Raw genomic sequence first — 13,246 nt, 5'->3', positions numbered from 1 at the left:
TAGTACACATTTTATTTAGGGGCCAGCTGAGGCCCACTTCATGGTGTGGGATTTTCTCACAGCGTTTAAGACCTATTGTTGGCCTTTGGCTGTAAACTGCTCTTTGGTCAGGTTATAGTCTCTTTGACATATAGCGCTTCAATGATTTTCAGCATTTATCTATCTTTGGATTTCAAATGTTTTGCTTAGAGTGTTCCTGATGAAGGTAAATCTAGAAATGCACTTTGGATGCAAGAAATTATTATTGTTTCAATTTTTTAACATACTCCTCATTTCTTTCTCAGTTTTAATTCCTTATAAAAAGGGTCAATTCTTTGTTTAAATGAATATTATCTCTCTGATATCTGATAATAGTTCAGAGACAGAAAATGTCTGCTATTAAGTGCCTGTACCTAATTATATAATTATACAGTAAATAGAGGATACACACACATAGTAGATATTAAGTACCTCTGCTATAGTTTTATGAGGCATACTGAGTATTTTAGCTCTGTACCATCTTTTATCATCGGAATGCCTGGCTGCACAGAAGTTTCCAACCTCCCACGTGACCCACTGATCCTCACTCAGACGATACTCATTTCCTATGTCTTCCATTAAACTGCAACATAAAAATATAGATGTATGTGGCATAATTTCCATTAATATTTTTTCTAAAATCATAGATAACAGTGAACCAATGACAGGTAAATTCTATACACAATTGAATCCTTAGAATGGAAACATAGCTTGAGTTGTTACGTTCAAGAATATAAATACAGTATACGTATGAATTCATTTATATTCTTTGGTATCAATTTTCGTGGAATGAGGAAAACACACATTTTCGAGGTAATATAATTTTGTGGTTTGCCAATCTCAGCATAAATAGCCTATAAAAAATCTGTAATTCATTGAACATTAGAAACCCAAGAAAAATAGTATCAAACAAATAATAATGAATCCACAGTAGACTTTTAATATATATAGTAGCAACAGAGTTTTATTGTTGTAAGCATAAGAGCTTTGCAAATTAACCTAAAACCTAAAAATTCAAAATATTTAAGAAATGATAAAAACATTGTAAAGAATCAAGGATACTGTAAACTTATCAAAGGGAGACAATCATAGTGGCAAAATTTAGAAGGAAATCATTACAACAAATACCAATCTGATATTGATGAAAGTAAATTTCATAAACTTATCTTATAGTTATGAGATCTAGAGAAGGTACACCATGTTACAAAATGATTTGATAGTATTTATTCACAATATCTATTTACCTATTGAGACCATTTTCTCCTGCAGTAGCCAGCTGTACATAGAAATCTGTGGGTGATGTGAATTGACTGATGATAACTTCTAGCTCCACAGCTGGGGATTCAGGGTCAGATGTGTCACTAGCTTTACCAGGAGAGGGGATAGGGGTGTGCTGCTTGGCTTTTTCAACATCAAGACGCAAAGCTACAATGGATAGCAGATGCTCATTAGTAGGTGAAGCTTAAAACTTATGTCAATTCTTAGCATTCTTAAATCACTTTTAAGTGTACAGCTTAAAAAGAATCCTGTATGTTTAAAAAATATTTAACATTCATAAATACCTTACATCCAATTTACAAACAAAACCCATACTTATTGACTACCAGTGTATAGCTTTATTATAACTGGTTTTACTTACATGATTTTGATGATTCCTCTCCTGAACTACTTGTACTTTTATGATATTTTTCTGGAGAATCTGACTTTTCTTTCTGAGGAGACAATGATTTCACAGGAGAGCTTGATGTCACATCTCTACCAGGTGATAATCGTAATTGTGGTTGTTTTGGTGACAGACCAACATCATGTCTTGCAGGTGATTGCTGTTGTCTTGGAGGCTGTTGTCTCCCTGGACATGCTCCTGACTGAGGTTGTTTATTAAGTGACAGACTGATATCCCGTCTAGCAGGCGATTCTGATTGTTGTTGCCTGAGTGGGTGTGGTGATGTTTCTAGCTTCAGTGGAGAGCTGATAGGTGTAACATAAGATCCTGTAGATCTTGATGATAATGATTCACTTCGTACAGACTAAAATTTAACAGAACTGTGGGTCAATAAATGATAAAAGGTAAACATACAATCTGTACAAAAGTTATCTTTGAAAGATAGCTCTTTAAGTTAACCTGAGACATCTTATATTACCAACCAGGCAGTTTAACCAAGGTCTACAGACCAAACTAACCCTGTGAACAGTTGGCTTTTACAGAAAGGTCTAGGTTTTCAGACCAAACTAGCCCTGTGAACAGTTGGCTTTTACAGAAAGGTCTAGGTTTTCAGACCAAACTAGCCCTGTGAACAGTTGGCTTTTACAGAAAGGGAGCTATTGATATATCAGGTGAATAAAGATAATACCCTTGGAAGTAAGATGTCTAAATACCAGGTGTGTTTCTAAGCTTATAAGTATTCAATACATGTCTGATCCTTCATAAGGTCTTAAGCATATAAGTATCTATTATACTACATAACCTTCACAAGGTCTGAAGCTTTAAAACATCTGTTTTACACCCCCTTCACATGGACCCAAACTGGTTTTTTTCTCCAGAAGGACAGATCTAGTTTTAAAAGTATTACTGTTATAACCTTACCACACTTTCATCTGAACTGTCAATCACTGGCTGTAAATACTGAGGAGGCACAGCTGAAGACCTGCAAAATATAACATAAGTGAATAATTGGTATATATAACAAGAGGCTCTCAAGAGCCTCAATCGCTCACCTTAATTCTTTTGGTTAAATCTCTCATCAATGATTATTTTGGCTTTTCAATTTATTTAAATGTTTTTTGAATCTTCCTATTTTCTTCAAAAGCCCAAAAAAATAATCATTTTCTCCTATGTTCTATTTTAGCCATAGGAGCTATGTTTCTTGACATACAAGGAAATAAAATATAAAATTTATACTAGATACTCTGCAACTCATTTAGCCTAAGTTTGGCTGAAATTGATACAGCAGTTTCAAAGGAGAAGATTTTTTAAAGTAAGTCAACATGATGAACAAATTGTGAAAAAAGTCTTTAAAGGTCAATAACTCCTTAAGGGGTCAATTGACAATTTTGATCAAATTGACTTAATTGAGGATCTTACTTTGCTGAACATTATTGCTGTTTACAGTTTATTTCTATCTATAATTATATTCAAGATAATAAACAAAAACAGCAAAATTTCCTTAACATTATCAATTCAGGGGCAGCAACCCAACAACAGGTTGTCTGATTCATCTGAAAATTTCAGGGCAGATAGATCTTGACCTGATAAACAATATTACCCAACGTCAGATTTGCTCTAAATGCTTTGGTTTTTGAGTTATAAGCCAAAAACTGCATTTGACCCCTATGTTCTATTTTTAGCAATGGCGACCATGTTTGTTGATAGATCATAACTTCGGATACAATTTACAAACTAGATACCCTAAGGAACATTCAGTTAAAGTTTAGAAGTATTTGGCCTAGTAGTTTCAGAGGAGAAGATTTTTGTAAAAGATTACTAAGATTTACGAAAAATGGTTAAAAATTGACTATAAAGGGCAATAACTCCTAAAGGGGTCAACTGACCATTTCCGTCATGTTGCTTATTTGTAAATCTTACTTTGCTGAACATTATTCCTGCTTACAGTTTATCTCTATCTATAATAATATTCAAGATAGTAACCAAAAACAGCAAAATTTCCTTAAAATTACCAATTCAGGGGCAGCAACCCAACAACGGGTTGTCCGATTCATCTGAAAATTTCAGGGCAGATAGATCTTGACCTGATAAACAATAAACCTCATGTCAGATTTGCTCTAAATGCTTTGGTTTTTGAGTTATAAGCCAAAAACTGCATTTGCCCCCTATGTTCTATTTTTAGCAATGGCGACCATGTTTGTTGATAGATCAAAACTTTGGATACAATTTATAAATTAGATACCCTAAGGAACATTCAGTTAAAGTTTGAAAGTATTTGGCCCAGTAGTTTCAGAGGAGAAGATTCTTGAAATAGTTAAAGACGACAGACGACGACGACAGACGACAGAGGACGGACGCCAAGTGATGGCATAAGCTCACTTGTCCCTTCGGGACAGGTGAGCTAAAAAGGGGATACATTTTTATCCCAGTCAGATTTCATTCCTACATGTATATTGCATTGTAGCCATCAAGTTATTTTTTAGTATTTTAATTACGGTATAGCGGGTTATTTTCGCGGGGTGTAAATTTTCGCTTATTTTCGCGGATAGAACAAAATCGCCAAAATAAATTCCGCCAATTTAAAAGTGTACATGCAAAGGTAATGTTAAAAATGTTGAATCCGCCAAAATAATAACCGCCAAAATATTTCGTATACCTTATTCAATGAAAATCGCGAAATTTTACACCCGCGAAAATAACCCGCTTTACGGTATATGTGTTTTATAATAATTGAGATACAGAACAATGGATAAAGATACCAATAAATGGCTTATTTATAAATAGATAATGACTACTAACCCTTTACCCGTACTGATGGCATGTCCTGCTCCAACCAATTCACCATTAATGGTACAAATACCCGTGTCATCTTGTAATATCACATTTAGTTCAGGTCCTTTTACATCTGAAAATATCATCAATTCAAATATGCTATCACATTTGTAATAGTGTAAACACATTAATCCCTTTTACCTTTTCTGACAATTAATGGTAACAAACCATCTGAATATATCAATAAAAGAATAAGAATTTTACCTTATACACATACAAAGGAGTAGGTTCAGTAAAACCCCTTTTTAGCCTCAAAATATAGCTGTTTTACAAAATTGTGAAAATGTAATCATTTACTTATTTATTGGAAAGAAGAATGCTTCTGCTACGTAAATATGGACTGTTTTTGACAATAAAATGCGCATATATTGGGTACTAGCATCATGAAGTCATACTAAAATACTGAAATCTTCACAACTTTAGCATTTTAGTTATATTTTAGACAGTTTCCATCTGATATGAAAGTGGCCACATTCGTGTTCATTCATAATATTGAAATGTAAGTTGTATTTGATGATAATACATAACATAAAGGTTGAGGATGAACACGAATGAGGCCACTTTCATTTTTGACAAAAACCATCTGAAAAGTGACGTTTTTGGGGATATTTGATAGATTTATCATATTTAAGCTTGAAAAGAAGCATTTTTAATCAGTTAAAATCTGTCACATAAACTAATTGAATCAATTGAAATAGACACTTAAGTGTTTAAAAAGTGTCTAAAATCTTTTGTAAGATGAACCTGAAATTTGAGGCCAAAATGGGCCCTAACCAGACCTACTCCTTTTAGATAATATTGTGCAAGCAGAATTGAGATTAATAGTCTGACACAGGTCTTACAAGATAATTGTCTATTTAAAGTTATTAATAAAATTGTGAATGGAAATGGACAATGTGTCAAAGAGACAACAACCCGACCATAGAAAAGACAACAGCAGAAGGTCACCAACAGGTCTGTAATGAACTGGAGAAGTTCTCGCTCGGCACACACTCCATAATCTAGTATATTATAAGAGCATAAGCCTGAAACAGGGGAGGCACTCTACTGTCTCCACACGGCACTAAAGACAAACTCTGTAAAAAATAAAGTTGTGAATGGAAATGGGGAATGTGTCAGAGAGATTAAGTCTGGAATGGCATGCACACAGTTCTAACCTTTTCTGTAGACCATTGTTTCTGAGTGGTAGTCAGAACTCTAAACAATAATGCCTAAAGTTTAAATGTCAAAATATAATCTCCAACATATTAAGTCAAGAAGATAAACTGCTTCGTGCAATTCATTGATGACCAATTAATTGAACATGTTACTTATAATGATTTTTGTACAACATACCTGTAACATGTACAGAGAAAACTTTCATTGTCACTTTTCTTATCCACCAACTATTACACTGAAAAACAAAATAATCTCTGAATCAATACAATTCTAAACAAATTTATTTTAATTTATTTATATGACCATTTGTCATGTTGTTATCATGACCAGTCTGTTTGTTTTATATCTATTATTACAAAAAAACATGAAAATGATAAAATTGCTGTTAAACTTAAAGCATAAAATATGATTATGTTGGTTTATTGCTTTTATTTCAGTGGATCAATTAAAACCTTTGAGTTCGACATATCAGTTAAATAAATGTGTGCTTTAATATAAAATAAGGAGACATCTATCTGCCAGAGAATAAGTTCAGTATCAAAAGAAACTAATAAATGTTCAGTAGGTCAATAATAAACAGCTGCGCCATGAGCGCATGATACGCCCAACGTCTTATGTGGAAGTTATATGCAATAATCATAAATAGTTTCTGAGAAAGTTTTAAGCAATAACCATATATAGTTTTTGAGACACGGCGGAAAAACCCCCACCCTGTTTTTTTTTTTACAAAAAACTAAATATCACTAAAATAAAATTTTGAATCAAAACCAAAAAGTATACAGATCTTTAGATTAATATAACTAAGAAGTGTGTAAAGTTTTAAGCAATAATCATAAATTATTTTTGAGATACGGCGTGACATGTAAAAAAATAAATCCCCCTTTTTTACAAAATACTCAATCACTCAAAAATGAAATTTTGAATCATCATCAAAAAGTATACAGATCTTAAGATTAGTATAACAAAGACATGTATAAAGTTTGTAGGAATAATCATAAATCGATTTTGAGATATAGCACGACATGTAAAAAAACTCTCCCCCTTTTTTACAAAATACTCAATAACTCAAATGGGACAATACCCCTAATGCGCCTTGAAATGAGGAACACAAAAGTCACGTGTAAACGAAAAATCTCTGTGTAGTGATATTTGACACATTTCTATAATAACAAAATGACTGAGCTAAACCATTTGTGTTAATTCAGGAAGTAGGGGAACACAGAATAAATGTGTAAAAACTATGGAGCTATTAAATGTGTTCAAAGTATTAAATTTTCAATGCACTTATTGTGTTAAAAATGGGATTTTTTACCATGAGGAGCCACATCGCAAAAGGATACTCGGGTTTGCTAATTTACGGAAAAATGAATCACACTTCGTACCCCGAAAATTTAACCACATATGTAAAAATGTCTCAGCTTTGAAACAAGCCATCATACATACATATACAAGTTTACATTAGATTACATTTTTACTGATTAGTCACCATTACTTTTGATTCAAATCATATAAAATAAAAAATGAAACTTACAGTTCATAAAGAGCAGATCTTTACAAAGATAACATTTTTCTTTGCAATACACAAGTTGATTTATGTTATGTTAATGCAAGTGCGAGAGTGTGTGAATGTGTGTGTGATTGTTTCTTTTCCACTTTTTATTATAATGTTAATATTTAAATAATATATATTCACATTAGAAGAAAAAAATGTAGTCAATTTTTTGTTGTATATATATATATCAAACCTCTTAACACCATAGTCAGGTGGTGATGTAAAGGGATTGTAAAAGCCTGACTACTGAAAAAAAAAAAGTTTACGATATGGACTGAGCAACAGAAGAAAACGTTACCGTTACGGCCAATGTAGAAACAATTGCGCATATTGCCCCAAATATGAAATTTTGAATCATCACCAAAAAGTATACAGATATTAAGATTAATATAACTAAGAAGTGTTTAAAGTTTTAAGCCATAATCAAGAATAGTTTTTGAGATACAGTGCGACATGTGAAAAAAAACCACCCTTGTTTTAGTTACAAAGTGCCTTAAATCAAAAAGTTTAAATCTAATTTTCACCAAAAAGTATACAGATCATTTGATCATCATAAGAAACAACAATATTAAGTTTCATAAAATTTGGATAAGTCGTTCTCAAGTTACGGTGCAACATGTTTACGCCGGACAGACAGACGAACACAGGACATGTGTATACCATAATGCGTCCTGTCAAAATTTTGATGGGCGTATTAAAACTGCTACTTAGAAAATTTAGGGTTCAGTGGGTAAAGAGCTAAACTGACCTCTGATGACCAGTCTGTGCTAGCTGGAGTGATATCTGTTAATCTGCATGGTAAAGCCTGAAAATATAAATGTATATAACAATCAAAAAATTTGTAAGTGTTCCGCGGAACCCAGTGTCTCGCCTATTTTTGCTGTAAATCACAGGCTCAACAACAATGAGGAAAAAAATCAATAAAAATATTCCTCTTGTTACTATTTTATGATTGTAAGAAAATCTAAGTCCATTTAAAAGTAAATTACAGGAAAAACGGAGTAATCTTTGTACAAACTTTACTTCTGGATACAATCTTATGATCATAAATAACCTTCTGTCCAAGTTTGGTAAAAACCCAGGATAGTTTAAGAAAGTCATTAAAATTCTAAAAACTTTAACCACAGAGTGAATGTTATGATTCCCCGCAGAAAAACTCAGTCCATTTAAAAGTAAAATATGGAAAAAATGGATTTATTTATTTACAAAATTTACTTCCGGATACTATCTTATGATCATAAACAAGCTTCTGTCCATGTTTGGTACAAACCCAGGATAGTTTAAGAAAGTTATTAAAATTCTAAAAACTTTAACCACAGAGTGAATGTAACGTTTCCCCGCAGAAAAAACTAAGTCCATTTATAAGTAAAATACGGAAAAAATGGAATTTTATTTTTACAAAATTTACCTCTGGATATTATCTTATGATCACAAACAAGCTTCTGTGCAAGTTTGATACAAACCCAGGATAGTTTGAGAAAGTTATTAAAATTCTAAAAACTTTAACCACAGAGTGAATGTTTTGTTTCCCCGCAGAAAAAACTAAGTCCATTTATAGTAAAATACGGAAAAAATGGAATTACATTTTTACAAAATTTACTTCTGGATACTATCTTATGATCATCAACAAGCTTCTGTCAAAATTTGTTAGAAATACAGTATAGTTTAAGAAAGTTATTAAAATTTCAAAAACTTTAACCACAGAGTGAATATTTGTTGACGCCGCCGACGACGACGGAATGTAGGATCGCTTAGTCTCGCTTTTTCGACTAAAGTCGAAGGCTTGACAAAAAGATAGGAAATTCATCTATTAGATTACTGTAAACCAACTTATTTTGTGCTTATACTTTATTTTGCATTTCACCCTTTTTAGTCCACAGGGCTATTAAAATTCGCGATATTTTTTACTTGATGTAGTTTGACCAGGAATGGTCCAAATTTTAAATATACGCAATGATTCATAATTGTGTTATTTTTCTACTCATGAAAGACGTTAAAATATAAGCTAGTTTACATTACTTGAAACTATACATACATACAGTTGATTCCATGCAGACCTATACCTAGTACTCCTCTTAGTTTTGCACTAGGATATAAATATGTGTATTCCTTAAATAAATATCTATTTCAACAAAACACCTGTGCTATCACTAGCCACAAATGTGTAAAGTTTAGATAGATTTCAAGTATCTTATTTTACTGTAATATTTCACTTTCTCTATATGCAGTTTCTTGTTTGAAAGCATGCAAGTAATATCACTACCTTCTGTCTTTATGTGTAAAATAGCAATTAAGCTATAAAAAAACTAGAGGCTCAAAAGAGCCTGTGTCGCTCACCTTGGTCTATGTGAATATTAAACAAAGGACGCAGATGGATTCAAAACAAAATTGTGTTTTAGTGATGGTGATGTGTTTGTACATCTTAATTTACTGAACATTCTAGCTGCTTACAAATATCTCTATCTATAATTAACTTGGCCCAGTAGTTTCACAGGAAAAGATTTTTGGTCATGTTGACTTACTTATAGATCTTACTTTGCCAACATTTATTGTATTCTAAAGTTTATCTCTATCTATAATAATATTCAAGATAATAACCAAAATCAGCAAAATTTCCTTAAAATTACCAGTTCAAGGGCAGCAACCCAACAACAGGTTGTCCAATTCATCTGAAAATTTCAGAGCAGATAGATTTTGACATGATAAACAATTTTACTTCATGTCTGATTTGCTTTAATTGCTTTGGTTTTTGAGTTATAAGCCAAAAACTGAATTTTACCCCTATGTTCTATTTTTAGCCATGGCGGCCATCTTGGTTGATCAACCGGGTCACGCCACACATTTTCTAAACTAAATACCCAAATATGATTGTGGCCAAGTTTGGTTTAATTTGCCCACATAGTATCAGAGGAGAAGATTTTTGTAAAACATTACTAAGATTTACGAAAAATTGTTAAAAATCATCTATAAAGGGCAATAACTCCTAAAGGGGTCAACTGACCATGACTTATTTGTAAATCTTACTTTGCTGGACATTATTGCTGTTTACAGTTTATCTCTTTCTATAATAATATTCAAGATAATAATCAAAAACAGCAAAATCTCCTTAAAATTACCAATTCAGGGGCAGCAACCTAACAATGGGTTGTCCGATTCATCTGAAAATTTCAGGGCAGATAGATCTTAACCTGATGAACAATTTAACACCATGTCAGATTTGCTCTTAATGCTTTGTTTTTTTAGTTATAAGCCAAAAACTGCATTTTACCCCTATGTTCTATTTTCAGCTGTGGCGGCCATCTTGGTTGGTTGGCCGGGTCACGCCACACCTTTTTTAAACTAGATACCCCAATGATAGTTGTGGCCAAGTGTGGTTTAATTTGGCTCAGTTTTTTCAGAGGAGAAAATTTTTGTAAAAGATTTAGATTTACGAAAAATGGTTAAAAATTGACTATAAAGAGCAATAACTCCTAAAGGGGTCAAATGACCATTTCGGTCATGTTGACTTATTTGTAAATCTTACTTTGCTGAACATTATTGCTATTTACAGTTTATATATATCTATAATAATATTCAAGATAACCAAAAACAGCAAAATTTCCTTAAAATTACCAATTCAGGGGCAGCAACCCAACAACTGGTTGTCCGATTCATCTGAAAATTTCAGGGCAGATAGATCTTGACCTGATGAACAGTTTTACTTCATGTCTGATTTGCTTTAAATGCTTTGGTTTTTGAGTTATGAGCCAAAAACTGAATTTTACCCCTATGTTTTATTTTGAGCCATGGGGGCCATCTTGGTTGGTTGGGCGGGTCATTGACACACAATTTTTAAACTAGATACCCTAATAATGATTATGGCAATGTTTGATTAAATTTGGCCCAGCAGTTTCAGAGGAGAAGATTTTTGTAAAAGTTAACGACGCCGGAAGACGGACGATTGACGACGCCGGACGCCAAGTAATGAGAAAAGCTCACTTGGCCCTTCAGGCCAGGTGAGCTAAAAATGTCCATCTAATACAATATTTTTGGAAAATATATAACTTTATAAAAGGTGACAAATAAAACTTGAGCTGAAATTTTAGAAAAGTTAAGAACACCACTAGGTGGATGTAGATGTGCCAGAAGCTGATGTGTCTAGTTTGTGATTTTATATAAAGGCTGATTTCTTTATTTAAAACATAAGTTTAAAAAAAAAACTTACCTGTACTGGCATCATGATGAAATGGTCAAGTAGTTTTCTAAGTCTCCAATACGGAACTCTTTCTGTGTTTCCAAAGTCTACATACTGGACATCTACCTGTTTGTTACCTGGGATACCAATGACCTTTGCCCTATACCACATGTCATCCCCAGAGTATTTACAAACACATGGCATATCTGCAACAGAAAAGTTTCATAGAAACATTATTTACAGTTTGATTGAAAAATCCTTTCAACTCTACAAAAATAAGAAAACGTTAATTTTTTTCTTCTTCAAAAAACACTTTAAAAGTGTTTCAATTTTGCATTTGAAATTCTTTTCTTAGTATCTAACAATACAACCTTTAGTTGCCAATATAGATATCAAAGGTACCAGGATTATAATTTAGTACGCCAGACACACTTTTTGTCTACATAAGACTCATCAGTGACGCTCATATCAAAATAAATTATTAAGCCAAACCAATAAAAGTGGAAGAGCATTGAGGATCATTAAGTGTAATTTTGCAATTGAAAGATGAAATCACCATGTCTGCATAAACATATAGCATGTTAATGTCTGCATAAACATATAGCATGTTAATGTCTGCATAAACATATAGCATGTTAATGTAACTATTCCTTATTTCAGAAAGGTCTGCTTTTGAAGTAGAAGTAACCCTTGTCTACCAAATTCACTTTGGGATGGAAATACAGTTACAAGCAAGAAAAAATTCTATTTCTCTAATTCTATATAATTTTGAGATATGAGGATGTATTTTTAATGATCATAGATAATGCTTGGTAAAAAGAGTTTAAAAGTTTTAGGAAAGGAAAGATATGAAACAATCTGACGTAAATAGCTGACCACCTTGTTATATTTTAAGTTAGTAGTAAGTTGTGAAGATATTTGATATCATAGCTGATTTATTCACTCACCCATCTGTGGACAATATATAAACCATAAATCTCCCATATCTCTGTTGTATCTATCCTGCATCTGTCCCATCAGTTGGGCAAAATATGTGGAGTCTTCTGTTATCTAAAAGGTAAAAAAGAAAACTTTTGTTGATAAATGTGTCCTCTGGTCTTTGAAGATGATCGTCTCATTGGCAAGCATACAACATCTCCTTATTTTAATATTTATACTATGTACTATTCATCAAAGCAACAATTTAAATTTCAAGGAGATTTCTATACATTATACTTTTGAATCACACTTAAATACAGGTATACCACAAAACATTGACCAACTCAGGAGTCCATCTTAAATTATTAACTTTCCATTTAGTTGTTCCAGATATCAAATGTTACTTAAAATAAGTTATATGTCTAAGAGACAGCAATAGAACAAAATAATACAACAAAGATGTATACAACCTAATATTTTTTGTAAACACCTTGAACCTCTTATAGTTGCCTGAAACTTTGAGTCTGCAAAATGAATTTCTTTGATTTATTTACTAGCCGTTTTCGTCCTTAATTACTGATGAGTAGACCTACTAAATATACAAAAATTAAACCTCTAGAGTTCATGAATTTCAAATCAAGACTATTCAGTATGAAATTCTTTCTCCACAGAAGAACCTTTTCTATTTTTACCTCTTGAACATAGAATGCTGATGGATCTCCAGCACATGTCACTAACCCTGTAAATGAACAACCTCGGCTCTTTGGTTCTGGTTTTATAAATGTACGTCTCGTAGCAGTCTGACCTATAATTAATAGATAATATCACTGTTCAAAGCTTATTTTAAAAAAAGAATCAATTGAATATGAAGTTAATAATTAATAGATTATAAAACTTTTGATCACATAGAATTGACATTAGACCAAGTCTC

The 13,246-nt window shown here is 32.5% G+C and overlaps 1 protein-coding gene across 2 annotated transcripts in view; it reads right to left on the bottom strand.

Moving 5' to 3' along the window:
* The window catches only part of LOC134688428 (RING finger protein 17-like), a 69,495-nt gene that overhangs the window by 20,560 nt on the left and 35,689 nt on the right, over positions 1-13,246 (bottom strand). For both annotated transcript variants that reach the window (XM_063549134.1, XM_063549135.1), the window contains exons 19-28: positions 13,008-13,120; positions 12,345-12,447; positions 11,428-11,603; positions 7,972-8,028; positions 5,849-5,906; positions 4,481-4,586; positions 2,603-2,663; positions 1,658-2,045; positions 1,263-1,443; positions 451-601 (exon numbers count right to left, since the gene is read on the bottom strand). In XM_063549134.1, coding sequence (XP_063405204.1) covers positions 451-601; positions 1,263-1,443; positions 1,658-2,045; positions 2,603-2,663; positions 4,481-4,586; positions 5,849-5,906; positions 7,972-8,028; positions 11,428-11,603; positions 12,345-12,447; positions 13,008-13,120 — 1,394 coding nt within the window. The remainder of the gene's footprint in view (positions 1-450; positions 602-1,262; positions 1,444-1,657; positions 2,046-2,602; positions 2,664-4,480; positions 4,587-5,848; positions 5,907-7,971; positions 8,029-11,427; positions 11,604-12,344; positions 12,448-13,007; positions 13,121-13,246) is intronic.

Source organism: Mytilus trossulus, chromosome 10, assembly GCF_036588685.1.
Source record: "Mytilus trossulus isolate FHL-02 chromosome 10, PNRI_Mtr1.1.1.hap1, whole genome shotgun sequence".
NCBI lineage: Eukaryota > Metazoa > Mollusca > Bivalvia > Mytilida > Mytilidae > Mytilus > Mytilus trossulus.
Note: the sequence above shows the minus strand (reverse complement) of the source record. Positions and strands in the feature narration are given on the sequence as shown.